Source organism: Rattus rattus, chromosome 15, assembly GCF_011064425.1.
Source record: "Rattus rattus isolate New Zealand chromosome 15, Rrattus_CSIRO_v1, whole genome shotgun sequence".
Taxonomy (NCBI): Eukaryota; Metazoa; Chordata; class Mammalia; order Rodentia; family Muridae; genus Rattus; species Rattus rattus.
This window is the reverse complement of record NC_046168.1, coordinates 57,404,340-57,429,969: the sequence shown is the minus strand read 5'-3', so window position 1 is coordinate 57,429,969 and position 25,630 is coordinate 57,404,340. Positions and strand designations below refer to the sequence as shown.

The window sequence follows — 25,630 nt, the reverse complement described above, 5'->3', positions numbered from 1 at the left end:
AGAACTCACAGTGTTACCAAAGGTATGGTATTTGTTTGAAATGATTAAAGTCCTAGAGGCTTGATGGTGGTGAGTGTGTTTTAATATGAATATTTTATGCCACAGATAGTTTTAAAAAGACTAAAATGGAAAGTGTTGATTACATTTTAGTATAATTAACTGAAATTTGACCATAATGGTGCTGGTAAGAGCAGCAGCCCCTCCCCCCACCAGAAATCTCTGGGCTGTGGCTGAATGAACGATACCTTGTGCCCCTGTGGTAAGGAGACCCAGCTAGAGTAAACGCAAGAGAATCCAGGGTAGGTGTTCTGTTGGACACATCCCAGCTGGGCCATTGCCCAAGCTCTAAGCCTGGTTGATCTGGCGATACTCTGGAGAGGACATCAGTTCCACTGAAATCCAATTGGCTATACCGAAGAGGTACGGCCATTCAAACAGTCTTCCCATTCATGGTCTCCAGTGTTAGGAAGATGGTGGACTGTTAGCAGTATTAACAGTGAGATTTCTCTGTTCTATTGCTGGAGTGAGGGGCCCTGCACCCCAGGAGAAGAATTTGAGAGGGCTTTTCTTTTTTTTCTTTTTCTTTTTTCTTTTCTTTTTTTTTTCCGCGCTGGGGCCGGAACCCATGGCCTTGCGTTTGCTATGCAAGCGCTCTACCACTGAGCTAAATCCCCAACCCCGAGGGCTTTGTTTCTTAACCCAGACATCATCATTTAGAGGAGGTGGGGAAGTGTGACAGTGATTGGTTGCTAATTGTATTGAAATAAAACATACCCATGAAAATACGTTGATTGGGTGTGTTGAGTGCAAAAATGTAATTTGTGCTATTGGCATGCAGTCAAGAGGTGACTCTCCATGGAAGTTTGCAGCCCCATTTCTTTCCCATGGGTAAGGGTATCCAGAGGCTCTTATCCCCTGTGTGGCCTCCTCTCACTGGATTCAGCCTAACAGGCCTCAGGTCTTAACTCCTGTCCTTTTTCAGCATTTAGGAGGTGGGTTGACTCAGGATAAAGGAGCGTCCCAACTCTGCCTGTTGTATTTCTGTTGGCTTCACTTCTCTTCTGCCCTCATTGCTTGGCTTTTGTTGCTTTCAGAGAGCATGATCTGCGGTAAGTCTCAGCATGGCTGCCTTGTGTGGGAACATGTTTGTTTTCCTCCAGTTCACAATGGGTTGTTGTCTTGGGAAAAATCTGGGAAACCTGGAAAATCCAGGGAGTGTATTGGGTGAAGCCTGCTGGCATGTAGGGACCAGTGGAGGAGCTGACCTCCCTGACCTCTGGCTCTTTTGATCTGTAATAGGAAACTTACCTTGAGGGCACAGAGTCTTGGGGTCACAACAGGTAAAGGGTAGCGGTCTGCTGACCACCTTTCTTTAGGTTAGCATACAAAGTAGCGGTTGAATCATGGCGTCTTCCTACTGGTTGCAGCTCTGCTTTGTTCTCAATGTTTCCCCTCCTGTTCTCTAGTAGCCTCTTCCTGTAGTAAGTGTGCAGGGATGCAGATGTCCTAATCCTGCCAAGGGCAAAGCCACAGCATGTTACTGCAAACTGGAACATGGATATAGTGGTCCCCAGTTCCTGGGTTTCATGTACTAGGGGGAAAAATGAAACACACAAATTCTAGCCACTGACAGATTCAGGTCCCCTTGTTTGTGTTTTGTTTATTAAATTGTATTTACTACTTTAGAATTCATACATGATCCCTTGACCATATTCAGGTCTTTTTCCCAGTAAGTCTGCCAGATCCAACCCTGCCTCCCTAAGCCCCAACTTTGGGTCCTCTTGTTTTCTTTTTCTTTTACTAGCCCACCAATCTGACTGCCCATAGACTTCTGGGTGTGGGGCCCTCCACTGGAGCATGGGAGACCTTCTTAGGAGTCATACCCCAACCACACCACACACACACACACACACACACACACACACACACAGGTCACACATACACACACACACACACACACACACACACACACACACACACACACACACGCACCACACACATGTATACACACACATGCACACCCACTAATACACACATACACACACACATACATACACGCACATATATACACAGGTCTATATACATGCACACACATACACACAATACACACACACAATATATATACACACACATGCACCACACACAGGTATACACACATGCACACACACTAATACACACATACACATACATACACGCACATATATACACAGGTCTATACACATGCACATGCACATACATACAATACACAGGTATACACACATGCACACACACTAATACACACATACACATACACGCACATATATACACAGGTCTATACACATGCACACACATACACACAATACACACACAGGTATACACACATGCACACACTCACGTATACACACATACACACATATAAACACACATACACACATGCACATATACACAAGTCTATACACATGCACACACATACACACAATACACACATGCACACACACAGGCATGTACACGCAGGTCTACACACATGTATACACACATGCACACACTCACACACACACACTCACACACATACATACACACACTACATATACACACATACACACATATAAACACACACGCACACACACAGATCTCTGCGCGCGCGCACACACACACACACACACACACACACACACACCCTCCCCTAGAAACCACAGCTGGGGTGAGGGCTCCTCAGTTGGGGCGAGGGCTCATGAAGTCCTGTAGAATGTTGACTGCCTTGATCTTGTATAGACAGCCACAGCAGCTGTGTGTTCACATGCAGTGGTCCCGTCACATCCAGGAGGCACTGTTTCACCCTGGTCCTCCTTCACTTCTGGCTTTTACAGTCCTTTTGCTCCCTCTGTGTGATGGCTCTCGGCTTTGTGGATGTGAGTTGTGTGTGATACAGATGTCTGCTGTGTGACTGAGCACACCCTCCCCCCTCCCAACTTACTCTCTGTACTTGGCCAGTTGTCAGCTTTCAAATTAACTGCTTTTCATTACACAAAGAAGCTCCTTCTGAGGCCTGTGGCCTGCACTAATCTGAGATTATGTCCTTTTAAACCACAAGCAAAAGAACCCACCTGCCTTTATTATCCTAGTTCTTGTTTTGTTTATTGTTTTTCGTTTAAGTTGTTTGTTTAAAAGAAAGACATAATCCCAGTATAAAGAATATCATTTTCTTGAAAAGACAGTGCCATCTTTATAGGCATATAAAAGGAATATATGTGTGACTAGGGAGATGGCTCAGTGGAAGAGTACTTAACTATACAAGCATGAGGACCAGGTTCAAATCCCCAACACCCACGTAAAGAGGGTATGACTGTGTATACTTGTAAAACCAGCTCTTAAGGGGCAGAGACAAATGGATCCCACCAGCCTAGCCAAGATGGCAAGCTTTTGGTTTAGTGAGAGACTCAAGGAAGTACAATAAAGGAAATCTTTCTCTGACCTAGTCATTCAGGTGCACAGGCTGCAAACCTGGACTTGAATGCATGCAAACACACACTTACAAAGACCCCACATACACAGAGGCACACATACACAAAGGCACACATACACAGAGGCACACATACACAGAGGCACACATACACAGAGGCACACATACACAGAGGCACACATACACAGAGGCACACATACACAGAGGCACACATACACAGAGGCACACATACACAGAGGCACACATACACAGAGGCACACATACACATTTGAAAACAACTTCTATTGAAGAGAAAGAAACAGTTTGTAAGGTTGCAGATAATAGCCTAAGCTAAGACTCACTATGTAGCCTCTCTTTAAATGCCCAGGTTATAGGCACAAATTAATGTGCCAAGATGTTCTTTCCAAATGCAAACTTACTAGTGTGGTCTTCTTTGCTTGACATCCCAGGGAGATTATCAGTCATTGTCAAGCTACTCACATGTATGTGTATGTATGTATATATATACATACATATATATGTATATATATATTTTGTAATTAAAATATGATTACATCATTTCTTCTTCCAACCCTTCTCATGTGACCTCCTTGGCTCTCTTCTAAATTCATGGCCTCTGTTTATCTAATTGTTACAAATGTTGCCTCTTATCTAACCTTTCCTAACAGATCCTGAAGCAGTGAGGGCAAAGGTTCGAAGGTGTGGCTATAGAGGCAGAGTTTCACGCAGGGCCCGGGAAGGGCCAGTTTATAAAGAAGGATGACATAGCCTGCTGGAAGAATTTCTTGGCTGGCTTTTGGGCTTTTATGGGAAGCAGCTATCAGTTCCAGTTCCGTTCGGCTCACTCACTGAAGGCTTGTGCTGAGCTGGTGGGAGGGAGGGCAGGGAGGAATTGCCTTGATACACCCTGGGAAGTCATTGCTTTGGAAGGCCTTGGGAGGTGGTACTACCACTGTGCACATCTCTGACTGGCACCTCCCTTGGCTTCTGGGAGGGTGCACCAAGTTGCCTTGTGTGGATGTTGCTTAGAATAGATACATGATGCTGGGTTGGCTCTCTAGTGTGGGCCTTTTCATTAGTGCTGAAGGCTGTCAACTGAGTAAATGGCTTCCTGAAGTAACATGTATTCCTGGTCAGTAGCCGTCAGTTCTAGATGAGGAGTAGAGGTGATCTTCAGCTAGCGTATGTGACCTGGCACGAAGGTGTGCTTTTCTTGTTTGGATGCCTTTCTTTCTCGTGTGTGTGTGTGTGTGTGTGTGTGTGTGTGTGTGTGTGTGTGTGTGTGTGTGTGTACATGTATGTACGTATGTATTGATTCATCCTGCTGAGGCAGGCCTGACCCCTGGGCTGTTTGGGATCGAAGGGACTATGGCGTGGCTATCTCTTGCCCCCTTAAGTATGTAAGCTCACAATTGAGCACTCTTGGTTCGGTTTCCCCAGCCAGAGGAAGGATCCCAACATGGCATGCATGGCTAACGAGTCCTGCCTCTGGCTGATGATTGTTCATTGCCACATCGTTAACAGTTAAAAAATAAAGGCAACAGCTTGTTGGTTCTCCTCCCACGTCGCCCTCACAGCTGTGACTTCATCTGAGGCAGTTTCCCAGAGTGAGCACATCTAGGGGACCTTGGTATAGATGCCGGCCAGCCGAGGGTTCAGGGGTTCCTCTTGAAGCCCTTTGATCCTCAGATTGTCATTGTAGTCACACTCACTCAGCAAAGCCCAGCCCTCGCCACCACTCCACCAGCAGCTGTGCCCTGGCCTCGGATGGACATCACTGGTAGAACTGAAAGTCACCACGGATTCTTACCTTAGGAAACCACTGTGGTGGATGGAAGGAGTGTTGTGAGCTGGAAGTCAGTCTGACTCCAGCTTTGCTTAGGGGTGAAAGCCAGACTCCCCTAGACTCATACTGGGTGTTCAAGACTTTATTTGTATTGGGTTTTTGTTTACAGCCTTGTGTTCTCTTTCTGACATCTTGATTGAGCATAAAAGTCTGAAGTCCTTGGTCTCTTTTAGGGGAAGAGTGTAGGGTGGCGACAAAAGGAAGGATCCTATTCATAGCCAGGGTCCCAGGCCCCTTCCACCATTGCTAAGTGACATCGGGCAGAAAAAGGTGCACGTGCCTTCTATGGGATGCAGGCACCAATATGCTTACAAGTAGCACTAATGCTGCACTAGCGAGCTCAGAGGACTCACTGACAGTGGCTAGAGAACACATAGTGTGGCAGCTGACACACAGGGATGCCCAGGAGACACGATCCATGTGTCTGTCTCACGGTCATGAAAAGAAACCATAGGCCACCTCGCACAGAAGAATGAGTGACACCCCTCTTATGTATGGACCTCCTTGGTCACCTCCACAGTCTAGTGGATGTTAAAAACTTAGATTCCTGGGGTTGGAGAAATGGCTCAAGAATGTGGTCTACTCTCTTATAGAGCCCAGGTTCAGATCCCAGTGTCCACATGGCTCCAGGGGATTCAACCCCTCTTCTTGCCCTCACAGGTACTGCATTTATGTGCACAAACCCCCTCCCCCACCCCTACCCACCCCACCCTAGACACATAAACACATAGATTCCTCAGGACCATGCCACCTCTCTAAGATATCTCATTGTCCAGCCTACATCTTTTCTATGAATTTGTCCTAGACTCTTAGAGTCTAGAGAGATTTCTCTTCCCTCTGAATGTTAGGGCAGGAGCAATATTGACAGGAACATGGTCATTGCTTCAGCAGTGAAGCATCTGTAGCACACATGGACTATTCAGGCCTAAATGAGGCTCCCCTACAAATGCCCGAGTGCCTGCCACATATCAGGCACCAGAGATGGACCAGTGGACAGAACAAGATGTTCCTGCCTGGAGCTCACATTGAGGGGTTTAAGAGAGACAGGAAATGAACCTGAGGTATTCAGGCAGGAGAAGCAAGGAAACTCTGTCAGGGAACAAGTGATTGATAAGCATGTTTTTAGACTAATTTCTGAGGTGAGACTTAAGAGTGTGAGATAAGAGAGCACCATCTATGACAATCCCCCGGGCAGAGCGTGGTCAGGAAGGTAGCTAATTTTGAGGACTGAGAGGAAGACACGGGTGTACCCAGCTGCTCTGGAACCTGAGCACTGGGAGGATGAGGGCAGAGACAACCTCCGTTCAGATTCATTTAAATGGGGGAGATTCTAAGAAGAGAAGCAACTCGATCTGGTAGACCCTTCCAAGAAGATGCTGGATGCTGGGCTAGGCTAGAGTAAGCAAGGTAAATGGAGATACGGCAGATTCAAGGTGCCTTTGGGGGACAGAACTAAGGAGCCTGAGGACTGACTGAATGGAGAGAGAGAGAGAGAGAGAGAGAGAGAGAGAGAGAGAGAGAAAGCTGGATAACACCTGGGCTTTTTTGCCGTAGTGACCAAGTGGATTGACACTATCATTTTCAGAGGTGAGGAAGACCAGGGAAGAGAGATGGAGTTCGGTTTCAGTTTTTTCAAATATTAATCTTTACACATTAGACTCCAAATCCAGACACCGAGTGGCATATGCAGGTGCAGGTCCTGAGAAGACGTCTTTGGCGAGTCATGCACGTGAGTTAGTAGCCAGATGGCCGGACGAGAAGGTGCCAGCAGTTTATAGCATGTAGCAAACGTGAGGTCTGAGTAGGTGAGTGGAGCAGAGGTGGTTGGTGAGAAGCACCGTGACCAGCAGGACTGGACACACCAGGAGGACGATGGGCAGGAAAACTAATTGCTCTCTCCGTGCATTCTTGTGGGAAGAGCATCCCCCTAATTAACTTCGGCGCGATCCTGTTGGCTCGGCTTCTTAAGAGGCTCTCGGTGCTCTCCCGCCTTGCAAGAGACGAGGGAGCGTTACTGAGTGATTACGTTCATAGAAACCGTTCAATGGTTGGGTGGTTGTTTTCAGTCATTTTAGTGGTGTCGTCTGCGTACCCCGTCCGTGGTACCAGTCTTGAATTCCAGGGCAGCAGTAATGACGCTTGGTGTTTGAACAGTGATTCTTCCTTCTAAGCATGTGCCAATTCCTCCCCGTCCTAGCTTCCTCTGGTTTCTCTTGAATAAAGAATTAGGTGAGATTTTTTCCCCTGTTTTTTTTTGTGTGTGTGTGTGTGTGTGTGTGTGTGTGTGTGTGTGTGTGTGTGTGTGTGTGTGTGTGTGTTGGCTAAATCTTCTGCCGTGCCATGCCGTGAATCAAACCTGCCTTCTGGATTCACCTTCACTGCTCTGCAAAGCACGGGTTCCACTCTGACGAGTGGCGTTGCTCTTCTGGTGCTGCTCCTCGGAGCTCTCCTCACCCACCCTCTCCCAGGCCTGGTACCCCTCACTAAGCTTACCCTTATGCCTATTTCCCATAACTCTGAGGTGTACCACTTATTGGGTGCTGCCATTTTGTATGCTTTGTGTGACTATGCTCTGAGCTCCCAACAGGAAGATCACATTGAAAACGCCCCCGTGCCTCACGCTATCATTGTACACACATGAGGCATTTAATAGCTGAAAGCTTCCCTTTTGATACCATTTGAGGCAAGGCAGGCAACTCCTACAAAGGGGCCTGAGAGGGCCCGAGGGAACTGAGCTGGTGTGAGCACCTTCCATTTCCAGCTTTCTAAGGCATCCTGAGCTCTTAGACTCTTTGAGCCTCTGCTATGAGGCGTTCAGGGTGCTTGGCAGCCTTGGGGTTGGATTCAGTTAGAGCCTCAGTGAAACTTCACCCTGCTTTCTCCTCCTGGGCACTAGTGAATGCTGGGCATTCCATAATCCTTCCTTTTTGTAATGGTGGTTGGTTATGTAAGGTGGCTCCTTGAGTTGCTTGTTGCCTCTGATACGGCATGTTCTAGAAGTTAGCTATCGGCTCTTCTCCTTTTAAAACACAGAAGCCCAAGGCCTAGTGGCATGTCACTGGACGGTCCTCACACGCTGGTGCTAGGCACCCTGTTCTTGATCTTTCACTGGAAGGACTACCAGACGTGCGTTCAGGTACAACAACATTGCATCAATGCTTCTTGAGTCGTCGGTGCACAATCTGTCAGCGCCAGAGCGTCTCACAGATAAGATCCGGAAGTGGCAGGATCCTTGGCTGTGCAGCTCTGCAGAGGGAAGTACACAGCTGACAGCCTCGTGGCGGAATCCGATGCCCAGGTGTTTTTGAGCTGGTGCTGTCTCTGTGCTGGCAGGTTATTTAGATGGAACCGCACTTGGCATTTCCGGGGTGAAGAGGCTGCCGTTTCTTGCTGGGAGAAACCAAGAATCTACAGTGCCGGAGTGTGTTCTGGTGTTCGGCCATCACGCATGCACGCGCCGAGCCCTTTGCAAAGACCGTTCCATCTGCACCCAACATGAAGATGGACGGTGTGTTACTCGTGTTCTGGAGAGCGGGGGGAATGCACACAAGTCCATAAAGGACACTTCAGGGATGTTGCATTCAAAGTAGGAGCAGAGCTGGGGGCAGCAGGAACCAAACACTCTGCCCAAGGGAATGAGGCATTTAATAGCTGACCCTGGAGTAGCGATAGTGGGGAAAGGGACCGGGAAGACACGTAGAGTACAAGGAAAGCACGCACAAGCCAAGAGGCACAGACGGGAGAGGTAGCAACAGTTGTTGAAATAGGTGGCTGGAGGTCCGAGACAGTGAGTCTGGCAGTGACAGAGGGGTATGGTCAGGAGGGTCATGATACCAGATCACTAAGTCTTTTTTTTTTTTTAAGATTTATTTTATTTATTATATATAAGTACGCTGTAGCTGCCTTCAGACACACCAGAAGAGGGCATCAGATCCCATTACAGATGGTTGTGAGCCACCATGTGGTTGCTGGGATTTGAACTCAGGACCTCTGGAAGAGCAGTCGGAGCTCTTAACCACTGAGCCATCTCTCCAGCCCCAGATCACGAAGTCTTATCACTAAGCCTTTTCCTCTAAGTGAAAGGGTGTTTTTAAGCACTCTGACACTGCAGGATGAGCTGTTTCATGTTTTTGTCTTTCTATATATTTTTAGGCAATACTAGAATCTTTTCTAGTACCACTTGAGCAGTATGTATATTTCGTTTTTTGTTTGATTTGTCACGACTGGGAGACCGCCCTTGCCTTGGCATGGTGGTTGGCAGCCCCGGCTGAGCCTTCTTTCTTTTCTGTTTCTGTGATGAACACTCTAACCAAGGCAACTTCTACAGGAGGAGGAGTTTGTTTGGGCTCAAAGCTCCAGAGGGATAAGAGTCATGGCAGCAAGTGGCATGGTGACCAGAGCAGGAAGTTGAGTGTCCACAGTCTCAACTGTGAGCGTGAAGCAGAAAGGGCAAACTTCAAAGTTAGGCTAAGCTTTTCTTCTCAAACCCCCTCCTCTGACCTGCTTTCTCCAGCAAGGCTTCGTCATCCAAACCAGTAGCTCTCAACTTTTCTAATGCTGTGACCCTTTAATACCTCATGTTGTGGTGACCCCCAGCCAGGAAAATTACTTCCTCGCTACTTCATGTCGGTAATTTTGCTACCGTTATGAGTCATAGTGTGCATATCTGAAGTGCAGGTTATCTGATATGCGACCCCTCTGAAGAGGTCATGACTCACAGAGTGAGAACTTTTGATCTAACCCCGCCACCCCCAAACAGCTCTGCCACCATAGGGGGGACATTGCTCGTTCAAATCACACTTGCCTCCTGGGTGCTCGTACCATCCTACCAGCCAGGTGTTGAGTGTGGACCTGGGTGGTTGGAGTGGGAAAGGAAACGGTTTGCTGGTGTTGGGGTAGTTGACGCTGCTGCTGTGGGCTGTGACTCTGGCACAACACGATGCTCTTCTCCAGCCCTGTATCTGCAGTGAGTAGAGGCTGAACAAGCATTACTCACAGATGCAGTGGGAGAGAGTGGCCTTTGTGTTTTCTGTGGGAACACCAGAGCTAGAGGCTCAGGACACATCTCTATTTTAAAACTAACTGGTACTGGAGGAAACAGTGTAACTCGGGCTGTGTCCATAAGCTTGTGTATCTGTTTTCTATTTTAAGAACTAGATACCTGGTTGTTAAACTAGGGCTGTGTTTCTGTTTTAACAACTATAGATACTGTATCATCATACTTGACACAAGCTCACTAGTTACTTGGAGCATAAGAGATCTAGGAAGATGTTGGAAAATGGGGTTTATCATGCTGCCCCAGGGTTTCTGATCTTAACTGGCTTCAATGCACTTCCAGGTCAAAAGTGTTTTATTCTTGTAGTGTGTGTGAGGCTATAGTGCCTCTTCCATCACAGGTCCCCAGGGTCACTGAGTTCTTCATACGGGAGTGTAGCTCAGACCCTAGCAAGCAGCACCCTCGGAGAAGCTGCTGTCACCCTTGCCGATGGCATTACTGCTCAGATGAGCTGCAGGAAGGCAGCCGGCAAGGACTTCTGCTTTGGAGAACATAGAGTCCGCCTATGACCTGTATTTGTACAGGGAAGGGAATTACGTTGGTTCCCTCGTTACTTTACAGTTTCTCCTACAGTGGTTTTTCATTCTGATCCTTTTTTTTTTTTTTTTTTGCAAACTTTTACATTGAGACAAGTCACTTTTTCATTTGAGTTCTCATTGAGATGAACCCTCTCCCCAAGTCCTCGATAGTGGTGTGGATGAGGGGTTCATGTCATGGTGGCTTCTGCTCTTCTTTCTTTTTCTACGCTCTCCTTGGTCTCTTCTTCTTAGGCATAGAGAAGGCCGGGCAGAGGCAGCCATCTTTTAGCTACACACCTACTTCTCACCTGGGCACAAGAGAACATTTTAATTTTTTATGTTAGTAAAATAATTTATTTTTATTGGTTATTTTATTTATTTACATTTCAAATGTTATCCCCCTTTCCAGTTTCCCCTCCGCAAACCCCCTATCCCATTTCCCCTCCCTGCTACTTCTATGAGGGAGCTCCCCTACACACCCACCCATTCCCACCTCACTGCCCTAGCATTTCCCTATGCTGGGGCATCGAGCCTCCACAGGACCAAGGGCCTCTTCTCCCATTGATGCTGGAAAAGGCAAGAGAACATTTTAGTACTGCTTCTGACTGAATTGCTATAGAGGAATGTGAGGTGGTCATGGTCATCCGGGAAAGTCCGTGGTCACAGTGGCTCCTTTCCTGGTATGTGCACTAGATAGTCTCTGTAGAGAATGGTTGGGTTTCAGATATGCAGACTTTCATTGGTAACACCTGTTCCATATTCCTTCCAGAACCATGATGGGAGTCAGGCATATCGTTAATGTCTTTGGGTCATACAACTATGAAGAGCAAATATTCTCGCTACTTCCTGGCTCGCTAGTCATAACCAGTTTGGAGGCTGTGATTCATCGTCCTTGTGTACTGACTTTGGAACATCTTTCCCCCAAGGTCTGAGAATTCAGTGCTTTTACTGTGTCTGCTGCCAGGGCACCCAAATTGGAGGCGGCTTCTTCCTCCAAGTGTTAAAATTCTAAAATTCTGAGTAAACTAGACATGACAGAATCCTGGGGAAAGCTCAGAGTTGAGGGACAGTGGTTAGGTGAAGAGGAATCAAGAGCTGTGTGTGAATCTTGGGGTGCGTCGGTAAGAATGGCAGTTTGCAGTCTGGAGCAGGAATAAAGGAGTAAAGTAACATGAACAGGAACACTCTCAGAAGCCAGCTTTTCCAGACCCTTTGTGAGCAGGGAGGGTGATTGATGTCCTTGGTACCTCTCACTCTCCCTGTTCATGGGAAGAAATGAGATCATGAAAGTTGAAAGACTGAACACTGTTCTCACAGTGAGATTTTCCCATATGCATTAAATCTCTAAGACCCGGTCTTCTAATTATACTGTTACGCCTTTGTTCAGCACCCAATGTCATGTTCCGTTGGACGTAGAGTAATTGTTAAAAGTCTGCAACATGACCTCTAACAACCCACTGGATTTGAATTCTACATCTCTTCCCCCGTGTCGTTTTGAGCCCCAATTCCTGCTGTCCTGGGTTGCCATGACTACCATCGCCATCCTTTTAGCCCCGAAACCACATTTCTTCTCTCTGCCTGTGCTTTTGACTCAGTTATCCTCTCAGCCTAGAGATTTCCCATCCCCCACTTTTCTGACTCAGTCCTTTTCCTATGCATAAATCAGCTTGAATCCTCCATCTTCAATGTGGTCTTTGCGGATAAATAGAATCAGTTAGGTCCCTGTTGTGTGATGAGGGTGCCGGTGCTGTTGAAGCGTTTTTGACCACCACAGCAGAGGAGCCCCATAATGTGGTTGAGTGCCTTGAAGACAGAGGTGTCTTCTATCACCATTCCCCATGCTGCACACTGTACCCATCACACAGAGGTGTTCACTAAGTCTTGTGGATGGATTGAAGGGAGGACTAGAACCCACGTTGTAGTCTGTAGGCCCCTATCATTCACTGGGGACTTGTAGAAGAGAAAGGATGTTGAACAGCCTCAAAGAAGGGATAGTCGAACAACTTGGGGTGGTGAATCTGGGTTCTAAGGGAGGAAGATGGAGAGCTGCCTAGAGTCCCAAATGCGAGTGTGTGAGGCGTTTAAGTTCTGAGACAGGTGACTGCGTCACTTGCAGAATATCAAGAACATACCTGGGTGCTCCCGTGTCCAGATGCAAAGTGCCATTTCCTCTAAGCAATCGCTCACCGAGAGAATTGTTTCCTGCAGCCAGTCTCTCACTGGCTACTTTATTTTCATATATCAAGCAGAGTTTCTTGAAGAGAGACCTAACCCTGAAGTAATTGAACTCAGTGCTGTACTGACTTTGGCTTAGCAAGTCCGTATAATGGAACAGGCTTAAAACAAGAGGCGGCCAACAAATATTCTTAGCACTGTGGCATTCTGATGAGTTTTGTGGTCATCTTAAGACTGTTCTTCTGAAAGGTCAGGTGCTAGCCTTTTATTACAGGAAGGCTCTCACCAAATGAAGAAGAGGCTTACCTAGCAATGACAATGTATACTGTCCTACCCTTGATAGAAGTGAAGATAGCTGCTCGGAATACTGTCCCAAGCAACTTAAATTTCTTTAACGTCACATCTTAAACACAACAACAGATTGATGGCTTTAGGTATTAAATTGCCCTGTACTGAGAACCTGCCCTCACATTTAAGAGTACATATTGTTCTTGCATTCTTAAACCTGAGTTTAGTTTCCAGCCAGCCATGTGGGACAGGTCACCACAGCGGACAACTCCAGCTCCAGGCCACCTTTCCCTTCTGGCCTCCTCCACTACTCAGGTGCATAAACCCACATACAGGCACACTCAAAAAGATATATATATATATATATATATATATATACACATATGTGTATAAAATATATATATATGAATGTATATGTATGAATGTGTGCATATATGAATGTGTGCATATATGAATGTGTGCATATATGAATGTGTACATATATGAATGTGTACATATATGTATATATATTCATTTTTAAAAGAAAATGACAAAATCATATTAAAATGAAAAGCAACTAATAAAGACGACCCCCTCTCCCAAGCTTCTGCCTTCTAACTGTTATTTCCCCCGCAGCCCTCAGGCTGCCTAGTATTTCATTTCTCTGCCTGCTGGCATTTGTGTTTTGATCAGACGCCATGCTCTAACCCAGACTTGACCTAATTGGAAAAGTTTGGCTTTGGGCTAAAGGATGGAACCTGCTTCTCTCAAACTTCCCTTCCTCAGCGGGCTGGGGGTATGACTTCAGGTTATGCTTGGTCTGCAAATGCTTCACTAGTAGAGCGCTTTCTCCAGCCCAAACTGCTAATGACTTTATTACAACTTAAGAAATAAACTGTTTTCCATTGGTGGGATGTGTGCATGTATATACCTGTATGATATATATCTACAAGTTTGGGAAGTTGCTATTCATTTGCTCGCTGTCTTAGTTACTATTTTATTGCTGTAAAGAGACACCATGACCAAGGTAACTCTTATAAAAGAAATTCTTTAATTGGGGAGCTTGCTTACAGTTTTAGAGGCTTAGTCCATTATGGTGGGAAGCATGGCACCGCTTTGGAGCAGAAACTAAGAGCTACCTACTGATCTGCAGACAGAGAGAGACACTGAGCTCGATGTGGGTTATTGAAACCTTAAGGCCCACTCCTAGCAACACACTTCTTCCAACAAGGCCACACCTACCCCAACAAGGCCACACCTCCTAATCCTTCTCAAATAGTACCACTCTCTGTTGGCTAAGTATTGAAGTATATGGACCTATGAAGTCCGACCTCATTCAAACCACCACACTCACCATCACTTCTTACTATGATCAGGTGTGACACACAGCCCTTTCAAATGGAGGGATTTCAGTGATATTTCCATTTAGGCCACCCCGGTCTCTTTCTAAACAATGTCTCCAGTGCCCAATTCAGACTCAGATTTTTATCCAAGTTCACTGGGAATAGCATACAGGAGAGACCTAACTAATACATCAGCTGAGCCAATAGAACATGGGAAGTCTTGGATGCATCAACACCAACACATTTCTGCATAGTGATCTCTCTCACCCCCAGTATCCCTGCAGTTCCCATCACTGACAGGTAGATCCTGGCATGAGCCAAGTCCATATGCTGACAGTCACTCTCTCTGTACAGCAAGTACTTCCTTTCCTGCAAATTGTTACTTGAGGCTCATAATTGAGAATCGTATGCATTCTTTTGGGATGTTTGTGGAGTGGTGAGTTTTGTCATTGGCGACCATGGAGACTCGGTTCTTTAATAACTTCAGATAGAGATATAAAATATGAATTAAGCTTTCTTTGGGGATAAACGGGGAAGCTAAGAGACTTGGTTTGCTGTGGGGCAGAGTTAAGCAATGTGGAGATAAGTGGAAAACCAGGAGTTCGCATGTTCCCGCCATGACCTGTGGAACCTGCTTCTGACGGGACTTGGGGTTGTGAGGCGTCTTCCTCAGGGGAGCATCCATGAGGTATCAGGTGCAGGGTTTGAGAGCTTGCATGACAACCATCGCCACTCAGTAGTCCCTGTGTGCTCGACACAGTGCTAAACGTTTTATGTACGCGTTGAGTCCTAGCAACAGCTCTGACAGAGCAGTTGTTTCCTGCTTCACAGGCAAGGAAGTTGAGGTGCAGCACTGAATTTCACCTGTTGATGGGAGCTGGGGCAAGCACCTTACCATTCAGTTTTTTTTTGTTTATTTTATAACTTCCTTATTAAAGGAAGGTTGCCAGCAACCGCCTGTGGGGAGTAGACTTCAGCCTTCAGAATGCAGTGGCTTGTCACTGGATGCAGCCAGTGTCTGGGCCCACAGACACTATCTTGAAAATCCAGTGAGCATGGGGATGAGTGGGCGAGTTTCCACTCAGCTTCTATAAGGCTTAAGTTTTCTTACCTAAACTTTGGAGACAGTGGAATGTGTCTGGCTTTCCATTAAGCAAGGTGAGACTAGGTTTCTTCATGTTTCCTGAAATACATGACTGCTACTGCCAGGTGCCAGGTCACTTGGGAGGGTGCCCATTCGGTGATTCTGAGATAGAATTCACTGACTGAATTTCTATGAATTTCTCCTCTTTATTCTCCGTCCATGCTGTATTAACCAGGAATCATCACAGAAGATGCTTCGGCCCACAGGTCCACAGTTAAAGGTGTTTGCCTGAGCTCCTAGAGGAGCTGGCCTTCAATATCTCCATTCTCAGGGGCTCAGGTTCATTTACCCAGAGGATCTAGTGTCTCTCAGTCCTAGGTAGTTCACTCTCCCTCCCCCTGGGATTGGGAGAGCCACCCCTGTGCTTTTGTGTCAGGTGTTTGGAATGGCGGATATAGGATGATTCTAGAGACAGCCCCTGGCTGTGGTGGTGAGGGTGTTTCCAGAAAAGGTTGACTGAGGGGAAAAAGACCCACCCTGAATGTGGGTGGTGCCATTCCGTGGCCTGGCGTCCCGAACTAGCACCAGTATTCATCTGTCTGAGCTTCCTGACTCTGGATGCGATGAGGTGACCAGCCGCCTCGTGCTTCTGTCGCATTTCCTTCCCCAGCACAATAGACTGTGCCCTCAAAACCAAAATAATCTTTAAGTTTTCATCTGTCAAGTATTTTATCACAGCGATGAGAAAGGAAACTAAAGGGGCTGGAGGGATGGCTACGTGTTCAAAGAGTGCAGACCGCTCTGACAGAGGATCTGAGTTCACTTGATAGTACCCGTGTCAGGGCTTGGAACTGCCGGTGACTCCAGCTCCAGGGGATCTGAGGCGCTCTTCTTTTGCCCTCCTCAGACACTGTACTCCTGTGCATTAAACTACACAGAGATACATACACACATAATTTAAAACATTAAAATACTGTTAAAAACTGAAAGGCAACTTAAACAGATGCCACCCTTTAATGGTTATTTCCTCAGAAACTGAGAGTCCAGCTACCAGCTCATTTCTATGCCAGTGACTTACATCTTTTGAGCAGGTCCTATGTTCTGACTCAGACTTGATTAATTGGAGATGTTTGGCTTCTGTGCTCCTTGGGGGATGAAGGCTGATTCACCCAAATTTACCTTCCCTGATGGGGTCCAGATGGAACGTATGCCCAGTGCTGGCTGCTTCTATTTCAACAGAAGCTTCAGTCATTGGGGAAGAGGAAACGTCCATTGAGAAAGCGTCCCCACCAGAGTGACCTGTGGGCCAGCCTGTAGTACATTTTCTTGGCTGTTGATTGATGGGGGAGGGCCCAGATCACTGTGGCATTAGAAGAAAAGCAGGCTTGGGCAAACTAATAAGCAGCCATCTTCCTTGGCCTTGGCATCAGCTCCTGCCGCCAGGTTCCTGACCTGCCTGAGTCCATGTCCTGATTTCCCTCCATGATCGATTGCTGCCTGGGAGTGTAAAATGAAACAAACCTTCACCTCCCCAAATCGCTTTTGATCACGTCGTTTTATCATAGCCATAGAAATCTAAGACCTGTCCCAAGACTAACTGTTCGCTGGCAGTGTTTCCTACTCTGTTAGAAGCTCCCTGTCCCCAGCCTGGGTTAAGTTAAGCCTGGGGTTAAATATCACCCCAGACTGGGTGATATTTAGTTACAGCACCAAACCCATCAAAATTAGGTGATCTTTCTGCATTTGGCTCCCAAACACAGATAAGGGTGGGCAGGCAGAGAGTGCTCTCAGCCACCAAGTTAAGCCAAGTGGCTCTTGGGGAGCACAGTCCAGACCACTTTGCTTCAGACCAAAGCTTCATTGCACCTGAATTGTCAGTGTGCCTGATGTGTGAAACCCCCGCCCCTGGGGGCTTAGGCGAATGCCCTCACACCTTTCTTCATATATAATTACATGACACCTTATTTATATAAAATACCCTACCGAGTACGATTTAGACCCCCGCCCCAGGAAGATCAGGATTTCTTTCTCTAGGAGGTCAGAGAATGGAGGACTCTGAGGCACAGGCTGGGATCTTTGCCCCAGGTCTGCAAACACCTCCCCCTCCCCCACACACATTCCATGCTCAGCAGCCTGGGCAGATGGTCTCTTCGGTCTAATGATCTGGACTCCCCTGTTTAAAGTGGGAGGGATTCTCCCGCTCTCACTGACTTGGATCTGAGACTAAGTTGAAATGATTTAAAGGACCTGACATTAGTTACCCTGGCATTATTGAGGTAGCGTTGATGGCACCAGGAGGAGAATGTTTCAGATGCCCGTTCTCTGACTGCTCTGAGGCTCCCTTGCTCGCTGAATACCGATTGTAATTGTGTGTGTCCATTCATCATTTGGAAAGTTAGCTGGGCTTTTGTTGTTCTAACGTAATGCTCTGGATCTAACCCTCTAGAGATTTAATTATTCAAATGTGGGGCATGGCTGTTAGTGCCCTTGTGATTTAAAGATCTACGAATAGCTCTTATCCATCAGCCATCACCAAGAACCACTTCTCTTAGTTTTTGGAACGAAAGGGACCAGGTCCACTTACTGAACTTAAGACAGAGCATAGCTGCTCAAGAACAGAGACCCAGAGACACCCAAGTGATGGACTTACCCTCCTGCAACATTCATCCTGTTGTTCATCCGAGGAGGCCGATGCTCGCCCTATGCAACAGCCCACTCGAGATAGTGAGTCACGATCACTGAACTGTCTTGTAGAGCCCAGACACCTGCGGCAGGGCTACACCACATGCAGGTGTATACGTGGACAGACGGTGTGCTCCTGCAGACACGTGTTTGCATTTGCTTGTAACTTTTTTGGCAAGTGTGACGGAAGAAGTACGCTTTCACACCCATGGGGATGGATGACGTCCCTCTCCGTGGTTTCTCAGACACAAGTCGCTCGTGGCGTGCACTGGATTCAGCTGGGAAACTTCCACACCACTGCCTGAGTCCAACCCCAGAGGTTGATGTAGACAGTCCAGGGTGTTGCCTGGCTTGGGAATTAGCAAGCTCTCCACGTGACTGTACCGTGCAGCCTGTGCAGAGCGCTGTTGTCCTAGGCAGCCACACTCCACCTGCATGTGGGGCTGTCACTGGAGACAGAGGAAAGGAGGAGCAAAGGGAGAGCAGCTCAGCGCTGTTTAGCATTGGATGTGGGCATCCCTAGTTAACATGAGTGCTCTTCCTCAACTCGTCATGTATTTGTTACTTGGACCAGGCTTGCTCTTCTGTTTGCCTTTCATAAAGGGGCTGAGCATTGTTAAAATGCAACAGCGACAGGATCTCTAGGTCTGCGGTTAGCTCACACGAGTTGAGCTTACCTTTTGACAGTCTGCTGTCTTCCGTACAGTCGAGCTGGTAGAGGTTAGATTTGAGAGGAATTCTTTGGTATGAAAACGAAGAGACAAGTCAGAGGCCATGGGTGACTGGGCGGTAAAGCATTTGTCTAGCATATATATGCCAGCCACTCAGTTCCACCCATAAGTCCCCTCACACCTGCACCCTCACACACAATTCAGAACTGTTCCTATCTACTCCTAAGGTGGGTCAGAAGTTAAGGAGACTTACTGCTTTTGTGCAGGGCAAAAGTTTGATTCCCAGAATCCACAGTGGCTGAGAATCACCTCCAGCTCCAGGGCCAGGGGGTCCGAGGCTCTCTTCTGACCTGTGCAGGCGTTTGCACACCTCTGCACAGGTAACTGGAGCAGCCACACACCCATGCCCATAAAAAGCAGATAGGTTTTCTGAACACGTGTTTTATAGCTTCCCTACAGGTTAAGTAAAACGTCTGATGAGAGTGTTTGCATACATGGTAGTGATCGTACCCCTGTAGTGCAGCAGTGGGGGGTGCTTTGGGAGAGGAGGATTGTCGTTTGTATTTTATATCATTTCCCCCTTCTCCCTCTTGGAGGTCGTACTGTCAGCTCACATGAGAAGATTGTATCTACACTGTATATGTGTGTGTATACGTGGACATGTATATTACATGATTTTAGGTAGGTAGATAATAGTATGCTTCCTTAGAACTTTTCCATACGTCCTTACTATATTGTATCTCTCCACTTAAACCTTCCCTTCAAATCACCTGTACCCTGCTTCTCCCCGACCAGAGACTCTCCCCTCTCCGAGGCTCTCGTCTCCCCAGGGTTCTCCCCTCCCCAAGGCTCTCTCCCACCTAACCCCATTTGTACTTTCCTTGTTTCTACACTTACTCCAGGTTTTATATTCACATTGTTTTAAATGGGAGGAAATGAGCAGAATGTAATTCTTAGTCACATCTAGGGCGCTCACTGTCAGGCATTTGCATCACTATGTAAGGGAATGTCGCCTTCAAATCCCCCCTCCTCCCAAGGCTTCCCCACACCTGGCTGTCCCCCCTTCTTAGGTCTTTGCTAGTTACTGTGGCCCTTGTCTCTCCCTATTCTGCTTGTGTGTCTCCTTTTCTTGCTATCTATTTTGTGCTGATTTGAGACCATGTATCATCTTAAGTCATTCGGGAAAGTGGGGGCTTGTTTGCAAAGCTAGGCCTCAAAGTTGAATTATCATTAAAAGTTAAAACCCTTGAATATTCTGTAAATTGCCCATTGTGCGTGCTACACATGCTGTTGGGTTAATGACCCTGTTTGGTAATTTGTAGGAGCTTCGAGTGCAGAAGCCACAGAGGATGAGTGTAAGGGGCAGGGGGAGGGGCAGATGTAACCACCCGTGTACAGAACAGAGGAGAAGTGTTATTCTGGGTTAGCTGTGAACTGCTGTAATGTCAGGGCTTCCACACAGGTTGTTACTGGAGGGAGACTGAGGAGATTTTGTGACAACAAGTGGCACAGAGCCCCACAGGTTAGGTGCCAAGTGTTTACTGGATTCGAGTCTGACATTTGCTTGATAAGATCTGAATATGCAATGTCTTTCTAAAAGCCACCTAAGACTAGCTGCCCGATTCCTCTCTCTCAGCTGGCATTATCTTCCCTGTCCTTCCCGATCTCTTCTGCAGTGACCGAGTAACTATTCCTCTCCTCAGGAGTTGTCACCTCACCGAATGGGCCCTACTAGAAAGGTTCCCAAAGCTGGAATAGATTTCCATGTCGGTCCTTGATTGCAGTGGTGCTCGGGGCAATGCGCTTTAAGTAAAACCAGGTTTTCCTGTAAGACACTCAGTTTCTTAATCACTGCGCATATCCACCAGATATACAGGACCCTAAGGATGCATGGTGATGTACCTAGAACATCTTGGAATAAAGAGGTGAAACTCCCTTGAAAGACGTGACTGTGAAACCAGAAACAAGCCAATCGGAGACAGATTTACTGTGCAGCTCAAGGGCTGACTCTGTGATGTCAGCAATGATGGCCTTCAATGCAAAGGTGTCAGAACCGGGACTCCATCCATCTACATATATGAGGGATGACTGGTTCAAGAAAGCAGCAAGTACAGAACAGAGTTGACGCTCCTTTCTGTCAAAGCCATAGATTCCTGTGGCCCAATGCCTAAAATATGTATTCCTGACAGCTCAGTCCCTGACGTGTGAAAACAGTGATATGTAAATGAGTAAGCTCATCTGTGTTCCAAGCAACACTAGTTGTAGACACCAAAATCAACCTTTCATGAGATGTTTCATGTTATTTGAATATCAGTCTTTTGACCCTCTGTTTGAGAGTTAAAGGTAATTATTTCTTAACTCATGGGTTGTACACACACAGGCCGGGTGCCAGACGCAGCCCCATAGCTCTAGTTTGCTGATGTCTTTGCAGAAGCAAGGCTGTGTGGGAACTTGCTGTCAGGACAGACGTTAGTGCTGGATATGCAGGTCTTGAGTGAACGAGTCTGAGTAGAGGCTGAGGTTCTGCGTTTCTAGAGTAGCCTCTGGCTGACAGTGATGCCACATCCCCTCATATGGAGGAGCCAAATAGGGAACCACAAGGGTCCCACAGTGCCCTGGCACTTAGGAAACAGAGAGGTGGTTTTTCTGCCCATTGGGTGGGCTCATCACCTCCACTCAGTCCCTCCTGAGCTGCCTCCACTCTTCTCAGTTACCTCTCGTTCTGTGCAGTCTTTGTAGGCCTTGTCCAAAATATAAGGTCGGTTCTGAGTAAAAGTTTCAGGTGTACTGACAGAGGGAGCACAGTGACCAGAGGTCACGAACGCGCTGTGACTGAGGAAAGGCCACCAACTGAACGCTCAGAGAGAGCACCTTATTGCTTACTGCAGCTGGCTGGACTGTGGGCTTTGAGGACAGTGGAGAAGCTAAGCAAAAACACTGGAGGAAGAATGGATGCTGGCAGCAGAGCAAGGAAAGGCTTCACTTCCTCCGGAGACTTGGTCCTGTGCACTGCACTGCACTGTTCTCTACTTTGCTACAAATACCCAGTAAGGTGGGGCTGGAGGCACAGAGAACAGGACTCCGTGAATCTAAGTTAAAAAGAAAGAAATGGTGGTCAGCCCTAGGTTGAGATGTCGAAGATGTTCTGAGGTTGGCTTTCTTCTTGTTCATGTTCAGATCCCGCGGCCACAGGACTTTGCCCAGTGGTGAATTAATGGAGCAGGAGTCGGGATATTGGTTTTATTAAAGGGGTAGGGTACACTAGGAGAAAAAACATGGATTTAATTTAAAAAAAAAAAAGTCAGGACCCAAAGAGAGCCAGCTGGTTGTAGCACACAGCAGCTGACCCAGGGACACGGTTCAGCCTCTGGTGAAAAGGGCCATTTAGGTGCGTTGAGAACGTCACGTGACAAAACCGTGTCGTGTCTACAGAGGGGCACACAGGTGGCATCTAAAACTAAGTGGACCCTGTAGAATCTCTTACCCGAGTTCAGCAGTTTGTCTGACATCTATGTAAAGTATGAGATCGGAATGGATGGCAGGGGGTTGGGATGCCTCCGTTCTGCATGCCAAGTGCTTGCCCCCCCCCTCCCCAAGTGTCATGTCAATGCAGGTCCTCCCTGACTTGTTTATGGTTAACCTAGACTTGTTGATTGCAGCGCTGTCTGTGTATCGTAACATAACCAGGGCCGAGAGCCCGGTGACTAATGCCCGAAGGCCTTGGTACATAACAGGCCTGGTACATTCTTCCCTGCCGGAACTAGACCAGATGGAATGACTTTCTTTACAGGGCAGTGCTGGAGACACTGAGAATCTCGTAATGTTTGTGGCTCAGAACGCACAAGTAACTGTTGGTGGCCGATGATTCAAGATGCTTGCATTGACTGCCCTTGTGTGGCTGGGACCGGCCTGACAGAAGCTACTGAGAAAGGAGAGATCTGTTTTAGAGAGCTCAGTCATCACGGCAGGGGAGGCATGGCAGAGCAGCCAAGATCACAGCAGCAGGAGTGTGTGGCTGGGCTCTTTACATCACCAAGGACCACTCAACAAGAAGACAGTAGCTGGCTGGGGAATGGGGCAGGGGTAACTATCACAGATCCCCCACCCCCACCTAGTCTGCTAGTGTCATACTTTCAGCTAGGCCCAACCTCCTAAAGGGGGTCCCTGGCCTCTGGGATTTAGCAGGATCCAGTCATTTAGAACATGAACCTGCGGGAGACATTTTAGATTCATACCATTAACAGAGAGCCTCTGATTTGCCGCCATTTCTACTGAGTGTAGACTACCACAGCAGAGCAACCTGAACTCCAAAGCACTACTGAGCTTCCTGAACCTGGCCAGTATTGTTCCACTGATTACAGCGTGCCCGTCCTTCTGACTGCTGTTTGGCGTCTTTAAAAGGATGGTGTAAACCCCTCATGGTCAGAGCTCTGCTCGCGCTCAGCTGCCTCCCCGGCAGAATTTTAATTTCACTGTCACATTCTCCGGAGATTGAGAGGGCGCTGTTTTAAATGAACCCCATGAGTTATTTATTATTTATAATACTGGATCATCTCGCATCTTTGAAAGGGAAGTGGGGTGCATGCACACTGCTGTAAAATAATTTTTCCAGCAAACCCTTCATAGATAACTGACACATGCTTTAGGCATTCGGATCCTTTGGCTTGTATCTAAGTCTCTTTCCTTCTTGTCTTTCAGTACACGAGGGTCTGGATCCCGGACCCAGATGAGGTGTGGCGCTCGGCTGAACTAACCAAGGACTACAAAGATGGGGATGAGAGCCTACAACTCAGACTGGAAGATGACACAGTAAGTGCTGGTCTTAGCCGGGGGTGGGGGATGGGGGGCCCCGAGATACGTTACGATTGAGTCTGATAGTAAATTGTGCCCTTCGTTTGTCTGCCCACTGGAGCTTCTGAGCTCCAAATGTCTTTGTCACTGTTGATGGCAGTGTACGTGGAAGTGTGAAACCATGAGCCTGCTCCATGGATGTCACATAAGAAACAAGGGTCCGCTTAGGTTAGCAATTGGGACTCTGGTGGTAGCGGAGGCAGGAGTCTTTATGGAGGAGTGAAGAGAACGGGTATGCTGTACCCGTCAGGCATCAGCAGGAGGGAACAGTAGAGAAGGTGGTAGGAGCCTGGGCTCAGGGTACCTTGGGCTAAGAGTAGGGAATGTTCATGCAGGTGCTCTTGTGCCCAATGCCCCAAACCCCAGTGGGCCAGGGAAGGAAGGTCAACCATTGAACCTGGGACCCAGGTGGACTAAGGCAGGGGTGTCAGGCAGACATTTCATATAAGATGTACACAGGGAGGCTGGGTGTAACCAAAGTAGAGGGACGACATGAAGAACTGACTTTGAGACTGACAGACAGGCGGGCCGCAGAGCAGGCACAGAGGGGATGGACGGTTTGTATTGGGTGAGCTCCGGAGCCTGGAATGCCTGTATTGTGTCCTTTAATTGTGAATTATTAACTGCCTTCTGTTGTTCATTCTTCAAAGCGTTTTGTTCTGCTTCCCACTCCAAATGGTTGGTTGAACAACCTGTTGATTGGACGTTCTCCAACCACCAACTCTTTCTGTAGGAACTTCGAGCAGGCAGCGTGTCGCTTTGTAACATTTGGAGCAGAGTGTTGCTTTGAGTGTAACATTTGGAGCAGCTGAATTTGAGTTAATCGGTTGTGTCCTTCACCCTCTATCCAGCAGGCTTTGCTAGTCCAGTCCTCTCTCCTTTTTTAGGGGAGAAAAGAAACCGTCAGCAGATGGAGTCTTGTTTACCATGTTGAATAACTTCCCACCCCACACCCGAAACAAAATGAAATTAGTCCACCCACTCGAATGGAGTGCCTTCTACTCCGGCATACTTCGTTTTAGTCGGCCTTTTCGAGTGGGTGGGTGTTTTTAAAAGCTGTACGGAGGCAGTGAGGAGTGATCCGTCATGTTGCTAAAACAGCAGATGCTTGTGTCCCTGGCTGCACGCAGATCTGGTCCTGCACTATGAGTCCTGGCTGCTGCCCACAGCCCATCTCTTCCTCTCTGGCTATAGGACTGGTCACTCTGGAACTGAAGAAAGCCTGGGACTGAAGATCAGCATGGGCTCTGTACATCTGAGTCTCTGCCTGTTGCCCATGGGTTATGCTGGCTTGAAGCTGCCCCCGAGAGTGACTGGGCACTGTACACTTGAGGCAGGGGCAGAGACCCTGCATGGCTGGATGCTGACTGCTCGAAGAGCATTTCCCGTGAGGCTGAAGCCATCCTGTGTTCACACACTGGTAGACCTCCCAGCCCAAGGAGTAAATTGCTGTTGATTTTAGGACAGAAGCAAAGGGAAAAGTAGGCAGGTCAGATTTTCTGCTAAAAGAGCGCCATTCCAACCTTGGGCTTTGTAGCAGGACCATGCGCTTTACTGCCTAAGGCGTCCTCTGGTAAGGTATTCAGAATTCTCCCGGTTCTAGTCTAAGTTGCCCCTCCCACAGACGCCCCTCCTACAGACGCCCCTCCCACTTTTGCTCAGTTGTTTCTCCCGGTAAAACATGGAATACACCTGTAG

The 25,630-nt window shown here is 47.5% G+C and overlaps 1 protein-coding gene across 1 annotated transcript in view; it reads left to right on the top strand.

The window, feature by feature from the left end:
- Myo5b (myosin VB) overlaps positions 1–25,630 on the top strand; it is a 297,799-nt gene that overhangs the window by 94,608 nt on the left and 177,561 nt on the right. Inside the window, exon 2 of the mRNA XM_032885354.1 lies at positions 23,780–23,890. Coding sequence (XP_032741245.1) covers positions 23,780–23,890 — 111 coding nt within the window. The remainder of the gene's footprint in view (positions 1–23,779; positions 23,891–25,630) is intronic.